General features: G+C 39.8%; 1 protein-coding gene across 6 annotated transcripts in view; it reads right to left on the reverse strand.

The window, feature by feature from the left end:
• Window positions 1-580: 580 nt before the first annotated feature.
• EGF (epidermal growth factor) overlaps window positions 581-27551 on the reverse strand; it is a 95274-nt gene continuing 68303 nt past the window's right edge. For 5 of the 6 annotated variants that reach the window (XM_019417609.2, XM_019417596.2, XM_019417585.2 and 2 more), the window contains 8 exons: window positions 23267-23383; window positions 22497-22622; window positions 18060-18182; window positions 16560-16704; window positions 10880-11044; window positions 6773-6884; window positions 3578-3683; window positions 581-1656 (listed from right to left, as the gene is read on the reverse strand). In XM_019417609.2, the coding sequence (XP_019273154.2) occupies window positions 1406-1656; window positions 3578-3683; window positions 6773-6884; window positions 10880-11044; window positions 16560-16704; window positions 18060-18182; window positions 22497-22622; window positions 23267-23383 (1145 nt within the window). In that variant the 3' untranslated portion in view covers window positions 581-1405. The remainder of the gene's footprint in view (window positions 1657-3577; window positions 3684-6772; window positions 6885-10879; window positions 11045-16559; window positions 16705-18059; window positions 18183-22496; window positions 22623-23266; window positions 23384-27551) is intronic. The other variant, XM_019417604.2, reaches the window with a different exon arrangement.

Genomic DNA, 27551 nt, shown 5'->3' on the forward strand with positions numbered 1-27551 from the left:
TGGGAACATTCTGAGTATTGTTTTCTGAGGTCATTTCACTCATTAGGAAAAAAAAAATAGATCTTATGATCCTTCAGGGTATTGGCTGTCAATTAAAGCAAAACTTAATACGGAGTACAGAAAAATCTGAATTAACTGGAAGAGGGATCATACTGAACAATTATCTAAGTTACCCTCCTCACCACCAAATCTTTACCAAAATATCTAAGTATCTACCCAAAGAGTTGTGCTTCAGCTCCTTTTTATTCTGACTTCCGGTATAACCAAAGTCTAAGGAGTTGAAGAGAAACACAAGAAAAGATAAGCAAACGGATTAGCTAATGCATTAACAGAATAATCCAAAAGCCTAAACAGTCTACACTTACTGTATCAGGTTGTATAATGGTAGTAACAATGTCTTAGCTACAAGAATGAGATTTAATTAGAAAACGTTGTGTAGTTTTACTTTATAAAGTTACAATGATAGATTTCAAAATTATTTTTAGAAGTGTAAAAATAGGAAGCTTGGCAAATCACTTTGGTTCAACTCTAATATCCCTTAGACTATAATTTATTGCTTAACCAGGAATACAATAAGATGTTTATGTTTATAATGATTTTATTTAAATAATTAGTAGAGATTGATTGTTCAAAATGAAAATAAATCTGGAAATTTGCTTACAATCTCATATTTGAAAAAGGTAAAAATTCTGTGCAAACGCATGAAGGAAAAATTTACCATTTTCATTGAAAAAAATTCCATGGGGAAAGGATAGCAATGCTTGAGAAACACCGATGTCTCTTGGGTAATGTTTTAAAATAAAATATTTTCATTCAGAGATTTTAAAAGAGAAAACATAAGCCAACTAATTCTGAAGAAATCAGATTCTCAGTTGGTACATTTTTTGATTTGGTTTTAAAATTTCATTCTGTGAGATTACCAGCATGGACCACACCAATGATAAGTTAAATGCCCACAATGTATCATACCAGTAATTTTAATATTCTAATCATCTTATGAGATTGAGCCAAATGTTCTGTCCAGATAAAAGGAATTACCTTACAACTGACCGAGCCAGTGTGTTTGCCTACTTTAACCCCAGATTTCTTCTGGGGCTGCAGAGAAAAAAAATATCTATCTGCATTGACTATTGAAGACAACACAGTGTACCAAGCACTATGTACTTTGGTTTCTAATGAGTTACCTAGTGATTCTCACTGTGACTCTTACTTGAAAATCTGCAGCGGACTGCTTGGAGGAAGAAACAAAAGCACAACTACCTATTTGTCTCCAGGATACTGAGTAGGTGATTAGTGGCAGAGATTGTGAAACCAAAATCTGTATTTTCTCTATACTTTTTGAAGTGAAATATTACTGTCTATCAATACAGTTTATACCTCTTGACCTTCCTTTCAATTCCAGTGTTCACTGAGTCAGCTTCTTTTGGTGTGGTAGATCTGAGGCCCTTTGTTGCAATATGGGGTTTGCTGACAAGAGAGATTGTGACTTCTCAACCCCCAGAGCAATGGGCTGTGCCTCACAAGAAGGGAGATGAAAACCCCACTGCATTCCGTGGGGACCAGAGCCTTTATCATTGGATGGTGGAATGCAGCAGCCTTGCTCTGCGCCCATGTACACCTGGGGTTCATTTCTCCGTGATGGCAGTTGCACTGACCCTATACAAAAGGAAAAAGGAATTTTAGGATTCACATCATTCACAATATCCAGCAAGAGAGGCCCTAATAATAGTGATTGGAGAGTAGGCCTAAAAGATGAGGCACAAAATGAATCCATTCTCAGACTACCTGGATCCAATATTTTTAAAACTTGGTTGGATGAGACGAATCAAAGGCAATACTACCTGACATTCCATTTTAACTTTCTCTGTGCACTTCTCTCCCCATCTGGGAGACTTGAGAACAGAGGCCAGATTTTAAATGCACTTGCATGCCTATGCCCTAGCATGGCACTTGGCCCCTAGCACAGTGCTAACTTAACCTGCACCAACTGATGTTGGTTGAGGTCAATGAACATGGTTCCATGGATCCACCACCAGCACAGCCTGTATTTTAATGGTTTTTCCAGGAGCAGAGAAGGAATTGGCTCAGAGCCAGTCTCAATCTTTTATCTCATTCTCCACTCTATTTCCTTACTGCGGATCTCTTTGTGCACTTTCACCACATATATTTATGAGACAGCTGGACATGATTGGGGGGTGTGATCACTCATACTGGGAGACAGCTTTATGAATGGCCCACAGAGAATGGGTCAAACTGCAGTAGAGTGAGCAAAAAGGGAGACATTTTAATCTCTTTCTGTGTACTCAGCTAACCAAGTTCTTAGTTCTTTCTTGAGTTTAACCATACCTTGGTCAAATCACTGTGCTACTGATTAACTGGCAAAATTATACGTACCTTGACAGTGAATTACTTATGCAATAAAGAATTTGATGCTTTTACCTCCTCAAGAAAAAGTAATATGTAACTACAAGGTACTCCATTACTTTCTAATAATGTTAGTAATAACAACAAAACCCAAGTAATGTTTGAAAATGCTAAATGTGTTCATTACACAAGTAACAACACTAATAACAGTTTATATGTAAAACTATATTTACTATAATTTTAATATTCAATTCTTAAGTGTACCATAATATCCAGGGCTTTCCTCAAGGAAAAAAAGTTTTACTGAATTTGGGTTACATGACAATACATGTATGAGACAGAAGTGTAGAGTGAGTTTTTCAAAACAAGAATCCCATGTTCTCTCCATATGGATATCTGAAGAGGAGAGTATGGTAACAAGCATATTTACAAAAAGCAAATGTCAAAAAATATAAGTAGAGTTGAAGCCCCTCTCAGCAGAGAAACTTTATGTTGGCTCAAAGTTTCTTTGAACCTTTCTAACAGCGTAGGATTCAAAACATGTTCAACTTTGCCCCCTGAATTATGAAATAAAACTGACATCTGAGACCCATGCCCAAGATGTCATAATGCAACCCTTGGCAAAAGTATTATTTTAAAGGGTGTCTAACTCCATTTCCACGTGAAGCAGACTGAGTTCCAGAGAAGCCTGAGAACCTGGGTTGATTTTATGGCCCCTCTCCCAGTAGCCATGGACTTCACAGATGGCCAGGCATCTGGCTGAGGGCTAGCTCCTGAGAAGACTTGAACACTCCCAAATCCCCAGGAGGACCCCCAGATCAATTTGAATTCAGAAGAACCTTCCTAGTAGAACACAGAACACATTTTCTTGGAGCCATTTATAATTTCACCGGAACTACACCTACAGCTACCAATACAGATCCCAAACCCCAAGAATGACCTCAAAACCCAACTTAATTCAAGTAAGGAGTCACTCATTGTGTGCTTGCTCCAAGTGATCTAGCAGACTGGTATGTGACCAGAGTTTTGAGCAAACGTGCTAACCTCACATAAGATAGGAATCCAATCCAAACACATTTCTCTAAGTTCTAGGGCATTCCAATACAACCCAGCTGCTTGCATAGCTTATACAGCTTAACCATTGTTTTTGTGCTTCTTTGAGACTTTCACATTAAGGAAAACATTCAGGATCCAAGTAAAGATAGCCATTCACCTGTCTCCCGAGAGGAAAACTGGCTAACATCTGCTGCCTCACTGTCCTTGAGGGCCATAGATTGACTTCCATTCCTGAGATTTTGGTGTTCCTTTATAACCACAAACTGCAGAGAATACAAGAGAGGGAAGGAGAGAGAGGACATTGCTATAATTCACAAATTATCTCAACATACATTAAACCAAAGTCTATGGCTTCGTTATGTTCATCCTATGGAATGTGAAAGTTGAAAGGCCCTGCCAAATTTATTGCTCTTGCTAATGGAAAATTCAGGAGCCATACTACTCTACTCATACATACTAGCCATTTAATAGAGAATACTCTATTAAAGCAACTAGGCACTACCAATGGCTTTAGTGAAGAATCTATTCTAATTCTGGAATCCCAACTTTTGGGTCATGGATCCCAAGGATACCACTGTTTTATTTTAAGCAATCCAAGAATCCATAGTGTTCTAACCCTTGCCCAAGAGCCAAATAAGATCTCATATGTGTATGTGATCCAATGTGTTCAAATATGTGTATGTGTTTAGTTTATAAAATTCATTTAAACCTGCTACCAAGTTCTAAGGAATTTGGGGTCATTAATGGGTAATAATAACTAATAGTAGAACTACTATTTTTCAGGGATCCACCAAATGCTTCTTCATAGTTGAAGAGCTTGGGAACAAGAATTCTAAAAGGCAGGCCCAGAAAAATCCAGCATTTCTCTTTGGTCAAAAAATTGATTATTTTGTCCTTATGGTATTATCCACAATTGACTGGGCACTTGCGATGCAGGCTAACCAGAGTTCACTGGCTCACATTCACACTAGATAGATTAGCTATTAAAATAGATCAATAAAAAAAATAGATCAAGGGGTGTTTGTGTGGCTCAGCCGGTTGAGCATCTGACTTCGGCTCAGGTCATGATCTCACAGCTTGTGAGTTTGAGCCCCATGTCAAGCTCTGTGCTGACAGCTCAGGGCCTGGAGCCTGCTTCAGATTGTGTCTCTCCTTCTTGCTTTCTGTCCCTCTCCTGCTCATGCTCTCTCTCTCTCTCTCTCAAAAATAAATAAACATTAAAATAAAGAATTGGTCACACACACACACACACACACACACACACACACACACACACACAAAGATCGATGATAAAATTAAAGAAAATAAGTTATCTCATGTGGAGGACAAAGGATGTAATTTGCAAGTCCTTCCTCACCAGTGAGTAACTCAGCAGAGGGACTGCCCCAAGATTTTAGCTGATCATGCTCTGCTGGCTCAGAAATGGGCTTTCTACAGAAACGAGCCCAGACTCAGAAATACAATGAGGAAAAGGGAACAAAAAAACCTCCCTGCTAATATTTCCCTTTGAGAAAAGTATAGGAAGAATAATGAGTAGGGAGAGAAATGTTGGTGAATCCCATGAACATGTGTTTTCATTTTCTTATTTTCCACAGTGCTAATTATCCTTCACTGCTTTCTCTTCATTAATGGTCTCTCTGTAGCAATATATTGCAAAAGCACTACATGACCCACTGTTTAAGGGCGCATACTCATTATTTCTGACTGAAGTCAAAATCCAGTCCTCTGCACTGCAAATTTTCCAGCCACATGTGTTTCTTCCAGAAGAACATAAGCCCTAGAATTCTGGGCTGAGCTGGGGAAGGCAGCTGATAGAACCAGATTCGGTTCTGCTCCTTCTCCTGCTAGTTCAGATGCTCAGCTCTCTCTCACTCCCACTAATATCTACAGCAGCAGTTGGTGTCGATGACAATTACAGCAGACAGGATGGCTAGGGGGACAGAGCTCAGCAGCCTGAGACCTCCTAGTATAGCTCTTAGCCAACAAGTTGCTCATAACAGTGGCAAGTGTTTTTGATTTTTTAAAAACTAGATAGAGATTGTTTCTCTCACTCTTCCATGATTTCAACAACATGAATTAAACTTGCTACCCAAAACCTGAATGAAATACCATCTAGACCAACATATGCAATAATGGTCATTTAGAAGTCTGCATAGTCATGAGGTCTCAAAGAACTGAGGACATTCTATAGGTAAGTCCACCCAGAAGCACACACTTATTAAATCTGGAGATACAGAAGTGGTCTCAGAGGCCACTGAATCCAAACGCCTCAGTGTCCTGAAGAGGAAACAGGAGTTAAATGACTTGCTGAAGATTAGACAGCCAATTACTAGGAGGGTAAAGCTAGACTTCACATTGCTTACTTTGTTTGTGTACTCAAGTTTCAGCCAGAAAATAAGTATACACTGAATGCCTATAAGAAGCAGGGACAATGATCACCTGTTAGGTAAAATTGTGGCCATGAGAGAGCTATTCTCTGGGAAAGCACAGTGAAGTGAAGGTGGGGGAGTGGGGAAATGGTGTGGGAATGGAGGCAATCTCCACCCTTCCGTAATATCTTCCTAATAATCTTTTCCCTATTCGCCCGCAGGTTTCAATCCCACCCCCATGGATCTGCCACATATTCCAGCCTTATCTGCAATGTATACAACAAATATTGCCAGCAGTACACTAAACTAGTCAAGTTACTCTGACAGGTGTCTGGAAATGGAAATTCCAACAGTTTTAAGAGAGCTGAGCCTATCCCAAACTTGTCGTGTACTGTTCCAAGATCAACTGCTGAAGTGGGTGATTTATGAAGCATTTTGAACTTCCCAATCATTATGCTTTTAGGAAAATGTGTAGATTTTAAAAAAAGAAAGAAAGAAACGAAAATGTGTAGATTTGCCAGATAAAATATAGGACACCGAGTTAAATTTGAATTTAAATTTAACATTCAGTGCTAAGTATGAATTTAACTAGGTATCCTATATTTTTATTTGCTAAGTCTGGCAACAATTTTGCTGCTGAATTTTACAGATTTAAAAATGTATGTGAAGAAAAGAAATATTAAGAAAATTAGAGCATCAGCTGTATTTCAATAAATAAATAAATACATAAATAATAAACATCTACAGTGAGAAACCAGAAGAAGAAAGAAGATTAAAAAAAAAAGAAAATGAGAGCATAATCTTGGGTTTTTAAGACATCCATTTGAAAGAGATTACCTAAAAATTGGGAAAGACTTTTAACATCACCCATAAAAGTATAAGTTATAGAAAGAAGGTATATGACAGAAAAAAATAATGAGAAAAAAATGAACCAGGATCCATATGAAGCCAATTTCTTGCTTCATGTCCTTCGGTCACATTACCCAAGGTTGGGGACAAGAGGCCATCCCTGCCTCGCTGTCTGTAGGCCTACTAACTTCTCTGCTCGACTCTTCATAAGGATTCTTCAAATTTTTTGATGGTAGCTTCTTAGTTCTGCAATAAAGCCAAAATGTGAGACAATTTCAAAACAAAACACAACCAGAACCCTTTTAGCGATGGTCAGGGACAACCGCTTTTGCTACTGAAACATAGGTACTTACAATGTATGAGAGAGAAGAAATATTAAGAAAGCTAGGAGCATAACTTGGGGTTTTTAAGGTATTCTTTTCTCTGGAACTTTCCAGATGATATTTCATTTTTTCCAAGGTTCTCTGAGATGTTGTGGGCCAGGGGGCAGGGAGCCATGCATTCATTCACTCATGTGTACATACTGACTACTAACTATATCCCAGGTACTACCCTAGTACTGGGGATAAAGAAGTGGAGAAACAACAGCAAAGTCTCTACCTTAATGGACTTACAATTTGGGCGGCAGGGAGTGTCTATGGAAATAATATCACGGCAACTATGACACAGGCTATGTTAGCTCCATTTTATAAGTGAAGCCAGTGGGACTAGAAGATAGCAGTGACTCACGCAAGGCACACAGCTACCAAAGGCAACTTAGGAGTTGGGTCACAATGACACAAAACCTAGGCCTCTTCCATTGGCCTGGCGCCCTCTGCTGCTCAAAAGCATCAGATGCAAGGACACACAGTGGAGAACCCAAGAGAATACTATCCCATACTTGCCAAGCTAGGAAACAGAATAGGTCTCTCGCCTCCAAATCTAGCTTTATAAACACTTATTTGTTTGACAAACATGAAGCACAAAGTCTATAGAAGGCATGGTGTCATGCACTGAGGGGAAGGGAAGTTAAGGGAGGGAGATCTAATATTAAGCTGCGATCCCTGTCTCCAAAGCAGTAGCCTCTAGAGGCAGAGAGATGGGTACATAATGTATTGAACAGCCATTTAACGCAAGGCAATGAAGGAAATGTTATGGCAAAGATCACTAGCCAGCTCAAGATTCTGAAACAGTGCTGCTGTCTTGGGCAGGTGGCAGCTAAGTCCCTCTAGGAGTGTGACCATCTATCAAATAGGCCTGCCTGGACATCTGATCAAGAGTAGTAAGGAAGGTAGGCACTCCTATGAAAACCATTCTAGAAACTGTGAGTTCAGTGTGACAGATGGTACTGGGTGGTGGTATGGGCTGTTACTGTTTTTAATCAAAGGCATCAAGGAAAATATTGAAGCAAGTGGATAACAGAAGCAGTTCCAAGTTGCAAAGTAACAAAGTTATAGGTTGTGACAGAAGTCTTCCTGTTGATTTTCTTACAAGGAGGTCCTTCCAAGAAATCAAGCTTTATGAAGTAATATTACAACATTTAAAAAATTACTTAGTTCCACAAACAAACTTTTGAGAGATATACCAAAGAGTGTTAAGTGCTCAATCTAGACAAGACATGCAAGGGGTAATACAAAAGGAGGAAATAACTGATTATAACTCTTTAAAGAAAATCATTCAGGGGCACCAGGTGGCTCAGTCGGTTAAGCATCCAACTAGGCTCAGGTCATGATCTCACAGTTTGTGAGTTCAAGCCCCATCTTGGGCTGTGTGCTTACATCTCAGACCCTGGAGTCTGCTCCAGATTATTCTGTGTCTCCCTCACTCTCTGTGCCCTTCCCCTGCTCACACTCTGTCTCTCTCTCAAAAAATAAACAATATAAAAAAATTTAAAGAAAATCATTCAACATGCCTAAGATCTGTACTTACTGGTATACTTTAGTGACATGACAATATTTAGACAAGCAGTTTTAATTTGATCTTCTCAGAATCAATATAGCAGAGTACAAATGCAGTCAAACACATAGCTGAAAATTTGGGTTATCAGTTCCACTGACCAGAACTATTAAGTAAGTAACCATAGATTTGCTCAGAAAGAACTTTGCAGCTCTGGATGCATTCCAGTAAAAAGTAAAAGAAGGCGTTCTGATGAGTTTTTTTGTTTTTTTGTTTTGTGAAGAAATAGTTCTTATCACTTTTGACTTAGGTAAATGGGGGTCAGAAGCCAAAAATGTTCTTATTTGTATATAAAGTCTACACAGACCAGCTGAGCTGGTCTTTGAGTTCTAAGTCCAAAAAGCCAGCAATCTGACACTAGCTTTCAACCCAGAGCTCTGAAGAACATCAACAGAACATAAGACTTATTTACTATGTCATAGCCCATAGAATAAGAAAAAATACTTAATAATTATAGCACACATGAACTTGAGTTTCTTGTTTCCATTTTTTCTACACTATTTGCCAAGCATCTACTTTTCTTTCGACATTCTGTCCAATGGAATAAATCTTGATTATTCAATATTCTTTCCACAAATCCAGTACCAGGCTAAAAAGTGAAATGGTTATTGTTGGCACTCTGAATTACAAATTTCAAGTTTGTGCTTGAGAATCGTGTGTCTCAAGATGTAAATAAAAGGGTTTAGAACGTGTTAGTCTTTAGGGAAAGATTACAGTTCCTAAAAAAATCATCATCTTAATAACATATAGTGTTTATTAAGTCCTATATGCCAGTTCTACACTAAACTCTTCAGTTAAATTAATTCAATTAATTTTACAATAACTCTTGAGATAAGTACTGTTCTTTGCTTCCATTTTATAGCAAAGGAAATTAATGAATACAAAGGTTTTAGATAACATGCCTGATGTTACTTAAGCATGACAGAGACTTATACCTGTGTAGTTTGACTCTTAGAGCCCATGCTGTTAGCCACAACACTAAGATATAGCAGGATCTCAGACAAGCACATCTTGGATGACATTCTGAAATTCTCCACAATGCATGACACTAGCCTCCTGAGTGGTTGTGTAGCGCTGGTAAACGTGATTGGATTTTTATCTGCAGATGGTGGGATAGGTATTTCCTACATTCCCAGAGAACTGGGACTGCTAAATGAGACTTAGGCTCTTTAGCCATATAATGATGAAACTGAATTAGATAAAAAGTCCTCTTTACCCCAAACGTGTTTTGACTCAATAGTTTTGTACAGCAGAAACTACAATAGCACATAAAATGCTTTTCAACATTGATGATGGTGGAGGATGATGTCATTTTTTAAGAAAATGGAACATAATGGGGGCACCTGGGTGGCTCAGTCAGTGGAGCATCTGACTTCAGCTCAGTTCATGATTTCGCTGTTTGTGGGTTCCAGCCCCACGTCAGGCTCTGTGCTGACAGTTCAGAGCTGGAACCTGCTTCAGATTCTATGTCTCCCTCTCTATGGCCCTCCCCCTCTCACACTCTGTCTCTCTCTCTCTCTCTCAAAAGATAAACATTTTTTTAAAAAAAACTTTTGATGGAAAATAAGCAAACAATGTGATACCTATTCCTTCACCTTAATGTAGCATTATTTTTTTAATTAAACGTATAAATATTTTTGTTCCACAGTTTTTAAGTTTCACCTTGAAATTACTCAAAAAACAAAACTGAAGGAACTTCTGGGTGAGGGAAAATACTGATTCTCTTGAACAGAAGTAATAATTTGCAGAAAATTGACTCAGTGGAAGACAGCCATGAGAAATTAATTACGTAGCCTATGGGGGGAAGCATGTGATGCTAAGAGAAAAAAGTGGAATGTAAAAATGCATTATGCTCAGTTAACAGCCCCATAAACAACACAGATACATTGACAAAGACTGGAGTGGAACAAGGAAAAGTAAAACCACTGATGTTTCAGAGCAGTGAAATCCTGAGACATTTCTTGTTGTCTTTTATTGTTAACCACACCTTTTAAATAAATGTAGCAAGTCTGTAACAAAAGTTCATCTCAGGGAGGCAGGCATTCTCCTGGGAGGAGCAAGAAAGAGGTTGTAACGGAGGGGCCCAGGGGGCTCAGTCAGTTGAGCTCAGGTTTGGGCACCGGTCACAGGTTCATGGGATCAAGCCCCTCATGGGGCTCTGTGCTGACAGCGCAGAGCCTGCTGGGGACTCCTTCCCTCTCCCTCTCTCTCTGCCCCTCCCCCGCATGCACACGCGCGCTCACGCGCTCTCTGTCTAATAAATAAACACTTAAAAAAAGGAAGTGCCAATGGATAGAAAAGGTCACCTGTAGCAGTGCGCCCCCCACAGCCCCAGCAGCAGCAGCAAGACGAGCGCCACCACGCAGACGGCCACCACAGTGACTTGCCGCTGTCTCCCTTGGCCAGCGTGGCGCAGTTCCCATTTCAAGTCCCGGTGCTGACATCGCTCCCCAACATAGCCAAAAACACAGCTGAAACAACACACAAACAGAGGTCAGCAGTAAGCCCTGGCCAAAAACACTTAGAGTTTTCAGATTCGATATCCAGCTGTCTTTCAACCTCTGCATTTCCAGGCTCAGCTCTTTAGAAGCATATGGAAAATCCATCAGGGGTCAGTTGAAAGCACTCTGATTTACACGTTAATGCGGCATGGACTTCCCCCTTTAGTCTGTTTGCCCTGGGATGGATGGGGGATTATTTGCATACGGCCTCTATAAGGCATTGCAGAACATTGATTAAAGATCAGCTTCTGTTAGGCTAAAATCCTGAGGAGCTACCTTTAAGACCAACACAAAGCAACTCTGCCCTAAGAGCCAAGAGAGTTTTTAAACAAATGTTTGGCTAGATTGCAGTGAGTGGAGGTCAAAGGAAGGAAGAATTTGAAGGCAGGGCCCCTCACTTGAGACCAGGCTTATAAAAGAATGTGTAGCCTCTGAACAGGAAGTACAGCCTAGTCAGCTGAGGAAACATTTCTTTCTTTTCTTTTTACAATTTTTTTAATGTTTATTTATTTTTGAGAGAGAGACAGAGAGACAGAGCGTGAGCAGGGGAGGGGCAGAGAGAGAAAGGGAGACACAGAATCCAAAGCAGGCTCCAGGCTCTGAGCTGTCAGCACAGAGCCAAACATGGGGCTCAAACTCACAGAGTCCAAGATCATGATGACCTGAGCTGAAGTCAGATGCTTAACTGCCTGAGCCACCCAGGCGCCCTGCTTTCTTTTTTAAAAAATCACTACTCAAGAGAAAAGGTCTTAGTGACAACATGTGAACTTTTGTCTACTTTCTTCAAGGGAGAAAAAAACTAAACGGAGGAAAAGGGGCATGCAGGGGCAGTATTTCATTAGTGAAACTGTAACTAGCATTACCAGCCACCAATATGCTTGTCAACCTTTTAGACAAAAGTAAATGAAACAATGCTGCCATCTACTGGGAATGTATACTTCCAGAAATTATGGGATCTTGGGTACAACAACTATATTCTATTACTCTTTGCAAGGGCATAAACTTTAAAAAATATCCTATTAAACATTTTGAGATACCCACTTGTTAGGAATTTCTTCCCCCCTTGGCCCTGGATCAACTATCTATTATGTCCATATTGTCCATATCATATGAAGGAATGAATACACAGGGAATTGGTACTGGTCCTCGTGATGGGAAGAGACAGTATGGAAAAAGCATTGGATGGAGCTCCAGAAGATCTAGACCCTAGGCCAAGCTCTACCTCGAGTTGGTCACAAGAGCACTGGAAAGTCACTTTCAGAGACAGAGGGAAAGGAACTCGCATTTGTTAAGTATCCATGTGTCTGACACTGTGCTAGGCACTTTTACTCATTTTACTTTCAATAGCAAATTCCCATTTTATAGATGAGAAAAATGAGACTCAAAGGCGGTAAGTAACTTACACCAGGTCATACAGCTAATGAATGGCAGGGATTTTGTTTGTTTGTTTGTTTGTTTGTTTGCTTGTTTAGTAGAGCTGACACACAATGTGACATTAGTTTCAGGTGTACAACATGGTGATTTGACAAGTTTATATGTTTGTTGTGCTCACCACAAGTGTAGCTATAATCTGTCACCATATATCACTATTACAACATCAGTGACTATATTCCTTATGTTGTGCCTTTTATTCCTGGGACTTATTTATTCCATAACTGGAAGCCTGTGTCCCCCCATTTCCCTTCACCCATTTTGCCCAACCCCTCCATCTCCCTCCCTTCTTGCAACCATCAGTTTGTTCTCTGTATTTATAGGTCCGATTCTGCTTTTTGTTTACTCATTTTTTTTAGATTCCACATAGGAGTGAAATTATATGGTATTTGTCTTTCTCAGTCTGACTTACTTCACTTAGTAGAACATACTCTAGGTCCATCCATGTTTTCTCAAATGGCACATCTCATCCTTTTTGTGGCTGTGTCATATTCCATCACGTGAGCACACACACACACACACACACACACACACACACACCCCACATCTTTCTTATCCATTCATCTATTACTGGACACTTAGTTTGCATCTATACCTAGGCTATAATAAATAATTCTTGCAATAGACGTAGAGGTGCATATATATTTTTTGAATTAGTGCTTTCATTTTCTTTGGGTAAATACCCAATAGTGGAATTATTGGATCATATGGTATTTCTATTTTTGATTTTGGGGGGAAATTCCATACAGTTTTCCACAGTGGCTGTACCAATTTATATTTCCACCAACACTGTATGAGAGCTTCTCTTTCTCCACATCCTTGCCAATATTTGTTACTTTCTGTCTTTTTGATTTTAGCCAGTGAATGGCAAGTTTGATCTAAATGGTTTTCTGATGTCAGAGCCAGTGTTCTGCTGCATTGGGTTACTCCCAAAAAGGTTTTTTGAGCTGTCTGCACCTCTGAAAAGCTAGTCTTCTAGAGGCACCTGGGTGGTTCAGTTGGTTACGCATCTGACTTTGGCTCACGTCATGATCTCACACTTTGTGAGTTCAAGGCTTGTGTTGTGCTCTGTGTTGACAGCTCAGAGCCTGGAGCCTGCTTCAGTTTCTGTGTCTCCCTCTCTCTCTGCCCCTCCCCCCCCCATGCTCTTCTTCTGAAAAATGAATAAACCTTAAAAAAATTAAAAAATTTTAAAAAAGAGAGAGAGAGAGAGAGAGAGAAGCTATTCTTCTAGAATGGACCATGAAAGAGAGGATAGGATCTGAGTGTAGTAAGTATAAAGGACCATCAAATTACTCCATGCTTTCCTGGATACTGTTTTAACTCTAGCTATCTTTGGTTATAGTCCTTTACTACCAATGCCTAACAGCCTCTTTTAAACTGTTGGATATTAACCTCAGAGATTTTAGGGTCTCAAGGAATATGCCAATCACATGGGCAAGAGTGCTGGGGAGCCAAGGCAAGCTGTAATATCGACGCCTTTCTGGGCTGTATGAGGCCCAGAGCAGTCAGTTAGCATTTCACATGGATGAGCCACCCACTACTAGTTCTTTGGGTTATTAACTAGTCCTGTTAAACCAAGCAAAAGATTCCTGGGTTTATTTATTCAAATAAATTTGAACCTGAGTTCATTTGTTTAAATAATTTTAAGAAATTCTGGACTGAAAAAAGGTTCACAAGACTTTTTCACATTGTGGTGTAATATGATCAAGAACTGAGGGCTAGAGTGTGTAGCATTTCCCAAACTGACTTGACCACACAACTTTTTTTCATGAAACATTTCACAGCACTGGAGTTGGGGGATCTTGATCTTGAGAAGACCTGGCCAGAAGGATGTGGGGTGGTTCAAAGCCAATACAGAGTAAACGAGGACCTCCACTTAGCTCAGGAGGCTTGGTCTTCTGAGACTCTCCACACCAGGGAATCTTTGAGGAAGACATGGGGTGTGGAGACATCAGTTCTCACATCCTCTGCACCCCCAGGGAACTAGGGGATCTCTGTATTGAGGGGAGTTTCCATCACCTGCGAGCAAGGACAGTAGAACAGCCCTTTCTAAACCTGCTCACAGTGTTAAGAACATTCTGCAGAATGATGCCCATGCAGTGTTTCTAATAAAAGTTAGACTGGTGCACACTTCTAGAGATGTGTTATTGTAGAATTTTTAAAAATACAAGGTGAGATCAGCAGGGCAAAAGGAGGAAAGGGTTCAATGTTTGATAAAACAACACTTTTATCAAATGTAGAATTCAAAAACAAAGTTGTGATCTAGATTAATGGGAACTCTGGTGATATTTTAAATATTGCTTTTGATTAAAGGTCCTCAAATGTGAGTGTTATCTCTAGTTTAATTGTCATTTTGTAGCAACCCATGTTTAAAACACTATCAGGGAATAAGATACTTTCATCAGGATTTAATGACAGAAAGAAAAGCAGCATACTAAAGAGTTGATTAATCATTTAATGAATTGATGCTATTGGGTCAAATGAAAATAATGTACTAAATGCAATACGTAATTGTGAAATACCTTTCACATTATTGTAATGTCTTTTATAATCTAAAAGTAAAGTATCATAGAGAAAAACAAACCGTGACCTAATAAATTTATCTCCGTAATTTCATTATTTTGGATAACAAGAAATTATGAACAAGTAAAAAAAAAATGATTCTTATTAACAAAAATCAAGGATAACTACTGTGAACATTGGATTTATTTTAGAAAATTACAACATGCAAATATGAATATGAAAAGGCACCTGGGTGGCTCAGTTGGTTAAGCTTCTGACTCTTGATCTTGGCTCAGATCATGATCTCACAGTTCGTGGGTTGGAGCCCGTATCGGCCTCAACACTTAAGTGTGGAGCCTGCTTGGGAGTCTGATCTCTTTCCCTCTCCCTTTCTCTCTCTCTCTCTCTCTTTCTCTCTCTCTCTGATCCTCCCCCACTTGCTTGCATGCTCTCTCTCTCTCAAAATAAATAAACATAAAAATATGAATATGAAGGTAGAATTCTATGAGAATTGAGTCATTTTCACTATATTCATGAGCATTTTTCATTATTTTTGTCTAGCTGACACAATTTATAATGCAAGACTGTTCACTTTGTCACATGATATAACTTGTTCTTCTAACAATTTAGACTATGTTTCTGCTGATTACTATTCATAAAATAATAAAAACCTTTAAGCTTATAGCATGTATTCATGAGGATCAGAATATTTTATCACGTCTTCCTCAGGCACAGAGAAAATCATCAATGAGTCAGGTGTCTAGCCATAGGAGACCTATTTATTTTTCAGTACCTATCAGTTCCCCCTGATTGACTGCAAAATATAAGACCCATTAAGAGTAAAATTTGATGCGGAACTAGATACTGTGAGTGTGGTTTTCTCAAAAGCTCCAATGGAAATGTTTTCTGAGTAAGTTTGGTAGAGGGACCTATGGTATCAGGTCACCCTCAGACCTGCTTTTCAGTTGACCGTGTCCACCGTGAACCTGTCATGGGGACAAAAAAGGAGCAAGGGGCAGCAGGTGCCGCTTCCAACACTTGTTACTAAACCACAAAAAATGTAAACACCAACTATTAGAAAATGAAGAAAGATAATTTCTTTGCTAGTTTTGAACACTGAAGGCAAGAAGTTCAATGTGAATATACAATAGTTTTGTAAATTCAGAAACGCATTGTGGGTGTTCTCCATATATGTGGCAGAAAATAAATCAAAAGTTTTAAGGGATTCTTTCACAAACCCAAGTTTTCAGCCGGAACGAGAGGGTTATGCCCCAGACTGTACCATTAGTAACATCAAGTTAAGTAAAAGGGAAAATCACCAATTCTTTAAGTGTATATTTACTGTTGGCAGCTTGGCGGTGGGCAGGGTGATGTGTAGGGAGGGTGCAGCGTGTACGCAAACACAATTTCTATGTGTGTATTTATATATTTCTACCTAGCAAAAACCTACTTATAGAAAACTCTCCTTGACACAAATCTTATCAATTAGCTAAAAGTTACAGACTACAATATCATATCTCTGTGCCACCACAAAGATAGCTCGACTTACTTGCATGCGTATCTGTCCACTGCTTCAATATACATACACACACCGTTATAGAGGCAGTACCCATCATAGGATGGGGGGCATTCCTGGTAACTGTTTCTCACAGAATAGCGGCCATCCTCCATGAGAACAGAAGGAGGAGTAGAGTCTACAAGAATCAAAGACATTACTCTTACTTTCTGAAGTGATTAGATCTTTCCGGTCTTAATATCAGGAATTAGTCTCTGTGAACAACTTGTGATACAGTGTCCTTTAGGGACAAGAATCGTCACAAGTGACTCTAGTTTCACTTTCCCAACCAGACTTCATGTCATTCACCATGAAGTCAGCCATTCTTTCTTTGGGTTCAGTATTATCTGACAGAAAGCATAATGGAAGCAAGTAAGAGATTGGTCAATTCTAAATAATTCCATGAATCCCAAGTCACTGGTCTCATTATAAAAGTGCATCTGTCATCCACAAACACACACTAACTGTGTAAAATGATAGATAGCTTTAAGAGGGTCTTACTGAACAACAACAGATCTTTTTATGGCTCATCAATCACCCACCAGTATACAATCTATTACCCCCAATACCCTGAAAGCCTCAAAAATTTCTCCCATGCAATGCTTTCTTCTAAAAATAATTCAACTTTCAGGGGAACCCTCAAAGACAAGACTACCAACTTTGACAGAAAAGAAATGTTACCATAAGAGAGGGAATGTCAAAGTGGTAAAAATTCCTTTTATTGAACGATTCTCTGCTCATTAAAAGGAAAACATTAGGATGTGTAGCCGACTATATAAATATTAGTAGTCTTTCAATAGTTTTAAGAAGAGCAAATTATTTGAGAAAAATAATGTGTTAAAAAAAAAAGATCTGGGTAAGTGCAGAAATTTCCCTTCTTGGGGTGTTTTCAGAGCTGAGACAGGTGAATTGCTGGCAGTAGTGGGGGAAGAGTCCCTGATCCTGGTTTCCAAGGTTGGGGTGAAGGCAGCTCCCTTGTGGGGATGGTGAGAACATACTGCCTGTTGGAGAGATGCTTGAGGAAGCAGAAGTCAACCATTAACATTTAAAAAGGAAAAAAAAAGAGATGAAGTTCTAATTCAGATCAAGAAATACTAATTTTTAAGGTAATATTTTAAAATCTTTAAGAGTGATTCAAAATGCTAAGGGTCTAGATGTCCTTCCTGGCCTGCTTTGACCTGCGAAGTTTTTCCAGCAGTCCCAGAAATCAACATTACAAATTAAGACATTAGTCACATAGTTAAAGAAAACCATCTGTATTCTCACCTTTATTGAATTGTAGTGATAAAAACAGAATTTATTCCAGATGCTATTAAATTAAGAAAATTTGGACTATTTCACATTCTCAAGCTTAGTATCAACCAAATCAGGAAAGTAAACTCACCAGCCAATTGAATCCAATGATTTTCCAGAATCTCTAGGGCAAATACTTTGGGGTACAGAATTTTCCAAAATTAAGCCCCTTCCTTGGATTTAGACCACCCACCAACCTACCAGGACATATCTGTCCAGGTTCAGACAGGGTGCCGGCACACATGCAGGTGTAGTTTCCCTCTGTATTTGTACAGGTGGCATTTTCCCCACAGGTGTGTATGCCCAACTGGCACTCATCAATATCTGCCAGAAAAAAAAAAAAAAAAAAGGAAGTAGGGAGGAGAAAAGTGAGCTGCAGAGGAGGAAAAAGGGTTATACTATTGGAAGAGCCAACATTCTGGGAGGGGAACATATTCAACTTTTGTCATGCTGCATGCTTTCGGAGCCTTTGCATATTTTGATTAAAAAATTATATCCTGGGGCACCTGGGTGGCTCAGCCGGTTAAGCGTCCGACCTCAGCTCAGGTCGTGATCTCACAGTTCGTGGGTCGAGCCCCGCGTCGGGCCCTGTGCTGACAGCTCAGAGCCTGGAGCCTGCTTCAGATTCTGCATCTCCCTCTCTTTCTGTCCCCCTTCCCTGCTCACACTCTGTCTCTCTCTCTCTCTTTCTCTCTCAAAAATAAATAAACATTTGAAAAATTTAAAAATTATATCATGAATATTGGACACAAAGATGAATGGAGTCCCTCAGCTGCCTGCCCATTCAGGTGTTCTAAACTCCTGAAATATGGCTGGATGTTTTCCTACTGCTTGGGATAAAGGAGACATCCCAACAGCAGCTCAGTGGGGAGGCTGGAGATTGGTAAACTATCTCTAGGCAAACATTTAGAAAATCAAATCCTAAAAATTCATTCTTTACTTTTGCAAATAGACCTCCAGTCATTGACATACATGTTATGTCAAATAAAACACTTCTGCATTTTTTCTACATAAATATAAGCTAACTCATCCCTTTCTTTCCCAACTACCATCATTTTCTTTCTCAATTACCACCCCCCTGACATCTAGATCCTTCCTCTCTTCAACTTTGCATTACTAATAGAACGGCCTTTCTCCGTTCCCTGCATCCCATCTCTCCCCCACTCTACTCCTAAACACCAGTGCCAGATTACTGTTCCTAAAGCACATTGCCCATCAGTACACCGCTTGCCTCAAATGCTGCCGGTGGCTCCCTGATGCCCAGAGCTGAGCTGCCCAAGGTGGCCGCCACTGCCATGTGTGTGTATGAGCATCTGAAATGGCAGCCAGTCTACACTGACATGCTGTAAGTGTAAAACACTTCCCAGATTTGAAGACTTAGTACCAACATGAAGCAAAAATGTGAAATCTCTCAATAACTTTTATATTGATTGCATATTAACATATTAATACCTTTGACATATTGGATTGAATAAAATCTAAAATTAATCTGACCTGTCTCTTCGTACTTTTTGTAACGTGGCTATTAGCAAAATTAAAGTCATATATGTAACTTACATTACACTTCTGTTGGATGGTGCTGGTCTAGAGAAGTAAAACCCCAATGACTGATGCTCAGCTTCTAGTCTCCTACATATGTAACCCAACCCACTTGTTATGAACTGTATTGAATCTCCCTCGAGATCCACATGTTGAAGTTCTAACCCCCAATGTGACTATGTATAGAGATGGGGACTTTAAGGCAGTAATTAAAGTTAAATGAGGTCATAAGAGTGAGGCCCTAATCCAACAGAATTGAAGTTCTTATAAGAAAAGAGAGAGAATGATCTCACCGCTCCTGAGTTCAAGCCCCGCATCAGGCTCTGGGCTGACAGCTCAGAGCCTGGAGCTTCAGATTCTGTGTCTCTGGCTCTCTCTGCCTGTCCCCTGCTTGTGCTCTGTCTCTCCCTCTCTCTATCTCTCTCAAAAATAAACATTAAAACAATTTTTTTAATTTAAAAAAAGCAAAGGAAGAGACACCACATGCCCCACCCCCCACCCCACCTCACCCCCCCCCCCCCCAATGACAGCAGGAAGGCATGTGAGTATGCAATAAGAAGGCTGTGGTCTGCAAGCCCAGAAGAGCTGCCACCAGGAATTGAATCAGCCAGCACATTGACCTCAAATGTCTAGGCTCCGGAACTGTGAGAAAATACATTTCTGTTGTTTAAGCCATCCAGTCGATGCTGTATTTTGTTATGAAGGCCTGAGCAGACTAAGACATCACCTTGCCAGCCTCAGTCTGTTTCTCTCACACCCACTATGCTTAGGGATCAGTTGGGCTATTCTCTACCTCCCAAATAGACCTGTAATATGTTTATGCCTGGAATTCCCCCCTTCCTTCACATTTCTAATAAAAATTTACTCTTGAGGTGCTGGGGTGGCTCAGTTGGCTAAGCATCTGACTCTTGATTTCAGATCAGGTAATGATCCCACAGTTCCTGGGTCCAAGCCCCACGTCAGGCTCTGCACTGATAGTGCAGAGCCTGTGTGGGATTCTCTCCCCCCACCCCTCTCTTTCCCTCTGCCTCTCCCCACCCCCTTAAAATAAATAAATAAAAATTCCTCATGCCACAAGGTCCATCCATAGTGATATTTCTTTCATGAAGTCTTTCCTAATACCTCACACAGATATTCTCCCAGTTGTGAATTTTCACTGTAGTTTTTACTTCTCCCATGATGCACACCCTTCTTCTCTATTTATTATTAGCTCCATTTCTTCTAGATCCTGCTCTTCTCGCAAACAGGCTCTACCTCCAGCATTCTGGTCTTCCTCACAGGTCCTACTGCTGTGTCTTTCCACTAATAAGAGCTAAATGAATATATGTCACATTGAACTGCTATCCTGATGGCTCAAATTGAGTCTTTTTTTTTTACTTACTTATGATTTATAATTTCTATGAACTATTATCTTGAGAGTCAGAGAAAGCTTTTCTAAGAAGCAAAAACAAAGATATAGTCTTGGCCAAAAAATACAACCACTCTTAAGAATAATAACAACAACAATGGCACTTATGTGCCAGGCATGGTTTAAAGCACTATATCTACATATATACGGAGAGGAAGGAAGGAAAGAAGGGGGAGGGAGAGAGAGTCAGAGAGAGGGGGAGAGGGAGGGGGGGAGGGAGACAGAGAGGGAGAATGACACACACACAGAGAACAAGAATAGGCCCATTCTTCCATGTGGCCTGAGGATTCCATGCCATCCAGGTAGTCTGGGCCATGATGCCCTGTTGTGTGCTCACTACTGGAAGGAGGTAGGTTAGTGACACAGTGAGAATCCAGACTACAATGAGTTTAAACATCCAAGAAAGTATACCTTCTTTTCTCTTCAAAGCAAATTAAATATAAAGCCTGTTTGTCTAAATTATCTATGAGCCTGCTTAATTAGAGCAGTGACATTTTCCTGACTGACAGCCAAATATGTGCTTAAAAGAGCATTTACAAATGACTGTGGGCTCCACAAAACTAATCTGATAAAGGTCTGATTTAAACCAACCAGATCCAGAAAACTGGTAGTTATGACTGATTTCATCTTCAACCTCAACATGTGGGAGAAAGCAATAGCATTTTAGTTTCTTATCGGGTCATCTGCCCCTCACCGTGAAAAGATTTGTATGTTTTCAGAAGGAAAAGAAAATACTGAAAGAGACATGTTAAAGCCCTGTTAAACTTCAGATAACCACTTCACTGGGCCATGATGGCTTCAGGCATGTCCCCACTTGTGCAGACTACTATGCTACTGACACCTGGAATGATGGCAGACATCCACTAAGTGAACTCCCAACCCAAAAGCCACACCCAGATCTTGGCAGAGGATGGTAATTATGAAAAGAGGTTTTAATCATGCTTTACTTGTATCCAAATGTCAGTGACTTGAATCTCCCATCTTTTTTTTTTTTAATGTTTATTTATTTTTGACAGAGACAGAGACAGAGTGTGAGCAGGGGAGGGGCAGAGAGAGAGGGAGACACAGAATCCAAAGCAGGCTCCAGGCTCTGAGCTGTCAGCACAAAGCCATTAGCACAGAGCCCAAGGTGGGGCTCAAACCCACAAACCTCAAGCCAAAGTCCGACACTGAACTGACTGAGCCACCCAGGTGCCCCTTGAATCTCTCATCTTTGAAACTTATCAAGAGACACCTGATGAACCCCTTCATAGAACCATTTTTCCTTTCTTTCATGCACATAGCAGTCACTTCCAACAGACCTACAGCAGCTTTGCAGTTCACCACAGTTCAACTGCCAAATTCAATGACAGTGAAAATGCTGTACAATTCCCCCGAGGATGGCTCGAGGTATAGAGTGTGGGTGAGGCACGGGGGTCACTCAAATCCCAGAGAAAGAAAGGCAGAGCGGCAAACCACCTCTTCGGGGTCTTGAAGCTGACGACTGCAGTCATAACACAAGGGCACAAACCTGACTATTCATCAAGAACTGAGATATGTCAGTTTGAACATCACGCAACTTCTCTTTCAGTCCTAACATGCGTGGCACCTAAATTATAGCCTGTCTTCTCCTGACCCACCACACCCACCGTGTTTCATGATTCTCTGAGGCCTGCCTCCACCCTCCTCCCTTGGCACACATGCTCTCTTACCAAGACAGTGAATCCCATCTCCCCGGTAGCCTTCTGAGCACTGGCAAACATAGCCGCCTTCAGTGTTGATGCACTTGGAGGAGGTGGGAGGGCAAATGCTGGTGCTTGTCCCACACTCATTTATATCTGTGGGCAACATGACCAACTAGTGAAATATGTACACAAATGAGAGTCATAGGAAAAAAGAAACATAAGTTCAAATACGATCTTTCAGCCGCTTGCAGATGCTATTTGCAAACGTAATGCAGACTCTGCATCTTGGTTGTAAAGTTGCCTTCTGAATCCGTTTCTACAGATTTCTCAGGTGTCTGATTAGCTAAGTATGTGTATATACATCACATTGTGCCAGAGTTTCAGACCATGAGAACTGAGATTTTTACAGTAGTCACTAACTTAAAATTTCAAGGCTATCAATATAAAATAGAAACCTATCCAGCAAAACCTCAGCTTTTAGGGGAGAAAGTTGTGTTGTCATTGGAATTGTTGACTTCATAAATTTGACTTGAACTCAAATTCATGTTTCTGAAGCTAATTATATTTTTTCCTTTAATGTCAACTGCATATATTATGTAATTTTAATATAAACTCACTGAAATATAACCACATATCATGTGTTTCATATATTCTATACATACTATCCATTATCTTTTTAGCTAATATCAAATAACTTATTCAATCCTGTTGATTACATAAATCCTCTGGAGATTTTGAGTCAGTATTATCTGGTTCACTGTTTTCCAGATATTATGTGTATTGGCCTTTGCTCTTACCAGAACATAGTTTTCCATCACCAGTAAATCCTTTCAAACACTGACATGTGGCATTTTCTCCTTCTGAAACACACTGAGCCCATGTACCACATCTTATAGGACCACAGTCGTCATTATCTGCCAACAGGGAGAAACCCATCAGATTATTTGCAGACCTCAGGGGGGAAAATGGACTTGACTGTTTGGGGTTCTACAGAACATTCCAGCACTTCCTTTCCTGAGTTCTGGGATAGTTAACCTCCAAATAGAAACAATTTGTTGACCTATAAGCTTTATCTATATTAAAGGATCCACCAGCCATATGTTTCCATTTACATGCTTTCAATAAGTCTCTAGTCTTAAAAAACTATTTGGTGTTCAAAGAGCCCTGTGTGAACTTGTTTATCATTTTTTAAAAACCATTTGCAAGTCTGAACCATAACATTCCTAGGAGTGAATGCACTCAAGTTTCAAAAGTTGTATTGTTTATTTGAGAATTTCCAACCATCATGACATACAATAGGGGTCAATATATTCTTATCCCTCAAAGAGACACAGACTAATATATAGCAAGTAGATCTGTGTACCAACATGGCAGAGAAACAATAAATAACAATTTATTATAATAACACAAGATACAATGGAAAGATTTATTGTCAATTTACTAAGATTATGTTTCATATATAAGAGAAATGTATGTCACAAGATTTATGCAGTGACTTGCAAACTTCAAGGCACTTTTACAAAAGTCATGAACCATGCAAACTAAATGCTGTAAATGGATCATTTCATTTCATACTCCATTGAAATGCAAATGCCCCAGGGGATGGAGCTACATGTTGAGCCATAAACATGAGCAAGTTTTGTGTTTTTTTTTCCTTTGACTACTCATGTATATAATCATTCTCCAAATGTCTCCTCTCTTTTGGAGTTGGGGGGGCCTGACATACCACAGCAGGATATGAACTATCATCTCTCTATTCACTGGTAAGTTTGCTCATCTGAGTACTGAGGAGGTAAAAGAAGCACTCTAAATTTGCCCATAAATAAAAGAAAGTTAAATGATCTAAGTAGGATTCAGGTTCCATGTGAATGTAGACATTGGGTAATTGCATTTGATTTGCTTAGCTATTTGAGTGAGGTTTCTCTTGTGGGAACACATGCCCTTCATTCTTGCTTGGTCCTCTCCTGTCACTCATGACTCTTCAAGATGGATAAGTTCAGACTAAATCAATTATATTTGATTTGGCATGCATTTGGAAGACTAGCGCTCAAGTCACAAGGCTGTTCAGTGTATAGTGGACAGTATCCAATTACCCAAGACATTTTAAATCACTTGCAGAATTGCCTTAAATTAGAATATGGCTCAGGATTTATTTGGTAACTTGCAAACCCCAAGGCAGCTTTTGCATAATGAAAAGCAATGGATGTGCCATTGCAGGGGGATGGGCCATAACCAAAGTTTTTTCTGCCACAAACTTCCTCTGGAAGGAATGCCTAGGCTTCACATTCCTCTTCTCCAAAATATCCAAAATACAGGTGACACTTTTTGTCCAATCTACTTCACATGATTATTGTAAGGACTTGGGGAAAAAAAGTCATTTTTGTCTAAGTTTATTTATTTAAGTTAGCTCTACACCCAATGTGGGGCTCAAACTCATGACCCCAAGATCAAGAGTAGCATGTTCTTTTTCTTTTTTTTTTTAGGTTTATTTATTTATTTTGAGACAGAAAGAGAGCGAGAAGGGGGGGGGGGTGCAGAGGGAGAGGGAGAGAGAGAATCCCAAGCAGGCTCCATGCTGCCATTGCAGAGCCTGACACAGGGCTTGGTCTCTTGAATCATGAGATCATGACCTGAGCCAAAATCAAGAGTCGGGTGCTTAATGGACTGAGCCACCAGGTGTCCCAAACTTGAAAAAACGTGATTTTTTTTTAAAAGCCTTGAGAATAATAAATTCTACACATATGTAAATAAGGACAACAAAGAAGAAGCATATTGTGACCGTCTGAATCAGAATTAGCCTTATCACATTAGAAAAGACTCTTGATGGGGCACGTGCATGGCTCAGTTGGTTAAGTGCCTGACACTTGGTTTCAGCTCAGGTCATGATCTCACAGTTTCATGGGCTCGAGCCCTGCACTGGGTTCTGCACTGGCAGTGCGGAGCCTGCTTGGGATTCTCTCCCTCTCCCTCACTCTCTGCCTCTCCCCTGCTCATGCTGTCTCTGTCGCTTCCAAAATAAATAAATAATTTTTAAAAAAGAAAAGACTCTTGGGACTATTAATTAAACTAATAAAAGTAATCCATTTAAAAGTCCCTACTATATGCCAGATCCTAAAGAGAGCCACAGATACAGTGATAGAGAATATAGACAGGGGTTCTGCTTTCTTGTGTAATTAATTATTGAGGTACACGTGTGATAAGCACTCTCAAGAAACAATACCACATTCTAAGAGAGCTGAAATAACTCTCATCTTACCTGGTTAGGAGACTAAGAAAAGCTTTCTGAGAGATCTGAAGGATACATAGGACTTGAAAAGGTATAGAAAGAATACTGTGGGCTGAGAACACAACATCAGTATGTTATAGGCAAGGCCAGTATAACTGAAGCTGGCCATAGAAAGCTGAGGACAGGGGTGCCTGGGTGGCTCTGTTCATAAGGTATGACTTTGGCTCAGGTTATGACCTCACAGTCCGTGAGTTTGGGCCCAGTGTCGGGCTCTATGCTGACAGCTCAGAGCCTGGAGCCTGCCTCAGATTTGGTGTCTCCCTCTCTCTTTGCCCCTCCCCCCATTCATGCTGTGTTCTGTTTCTCTCTCAAAAATAAGTAAACATTTAAAAAATTAAAAAAAAAAAGACGAGGCTAGAAAGGCACACATTGAGGCTGTTGAGGTGTGTAAGGACTGGTTCATCCAGGGCCCAACAGGCCATGTTAAGAATTTTAAATTTTATTCATGAATTTAGAAGAACTCGTTATTTTTGTAAACCTGACAATGAAACTTTTTTATGATTGAATTTCTTTGCCATCTTCTATGCAGATCTACTTGCTATATACCAGTCTCTGTGTCTTTGGTGAATAAGAATATATTGATACTAACCTAAAATCTCTTATACCATTTTCAAACTCTTTTTGGCATAGATATTTTGTTTAAATGAAATCTCACTACAAAACATAAATATGACCCTTAGCCTAACACAGGTAGAACTAAAACTTTATAGACTAAGACAAAATAGAACACAGTTTAGATATGGAAAGAGGAGGTAGTTTTCACAAAGGCAATCAATTCCATCCATTCTGCACAAGGTACAGTACAGTCTCAGGTATGAAGCCAGACACAGCATATTATATAGTTTATGTATTCCAATATTTGGCCATCTCATCCTCCCCTCCATCCCACCCGTGTGTCTAATTTACTATCTGTCATTCATCTTGGTCTTGGAATCTCCCAAACATTAGTCTTTCAAAATACGCTCCATGAACCTTTAGGGAGCCCTAGCAACTTTGAAATGGTTCTCTATACTGCTAATATTTATTAATATTGTTTTATTCTATCATTTGTTTGCCTCCACATCAGACTATGACCTTGGATGTCAAGGCTATTTTCAGCTCATCATGGTATCCCTAGTGCTTAGCACAGTGTGTAGCAAATAGTCACTAAATGAGGAATATTCCTAATGTGACCATGTTTTCCTGACTTTTTTTCTTGACATGAATTAATTATTTGGTCCTAATTTTCAAAACTCTTTGGTAAACTCATTACATTAATATATCTTAGCTTCAGTTTTCAAATCTGTTAAGTGATGTGTTGTGATAAGAATCATATTAGAGGTTAAAGTAACTGGTAAACTCTAAACCTCTGTACAAGTTATTATTACCAAAAATATCCACCTCTGTGTTTGCATTTTATAAAAAAAAAAAAAAAATCACACTGATAAGTTCTTATAGGGAGAGGTAAGAGGTCTCCAGGCTCTAGTACACTGGCAAAGGAGTCTGCAGGCCACAAAAGTTGGATGAGCGCTTTAAGTGTATCTAAGATCTTGATGTGGAGCTTTCAAACTTATTTTTCGCCACAGATACTTTATTAAAATAAAATCTTGGGGCGCCTGGGTGGCTCAGTCGGTTAAGCATCCGACTTCGGCTCAGGTCATGATCTCACAGTTCGTGAGTTCAAGCCCCGCATCGGGCTCTGTGCTGACAGCTCAGAGCCTGGAGCCTGTTTCAGATTCTGTGTCTCCCTCTCTCTCTGACCCTCCCCCGGTCATGCTCTGTCTCTCTCTGTCTCAAAAATAAATAAACACTAAAAA

The sequence above is a fragment of the Panthera pardus genome, unplaced genomic scaffold, assembly GCF_024362965.1.
Source record: "Panthera pardus isolate Hobbes unplaced genomic scaffold, ASM2436296v1 HiC_scaffold_13, whole genome shotgun sequence".
In the NCBI taxonomy this organism is placed as follows: domain Eukaryota; kingdom Metazoa; phylum Chordata; class Mammalia; order Carnivora; family Felidae; genus Panthera; species Panthera pardus.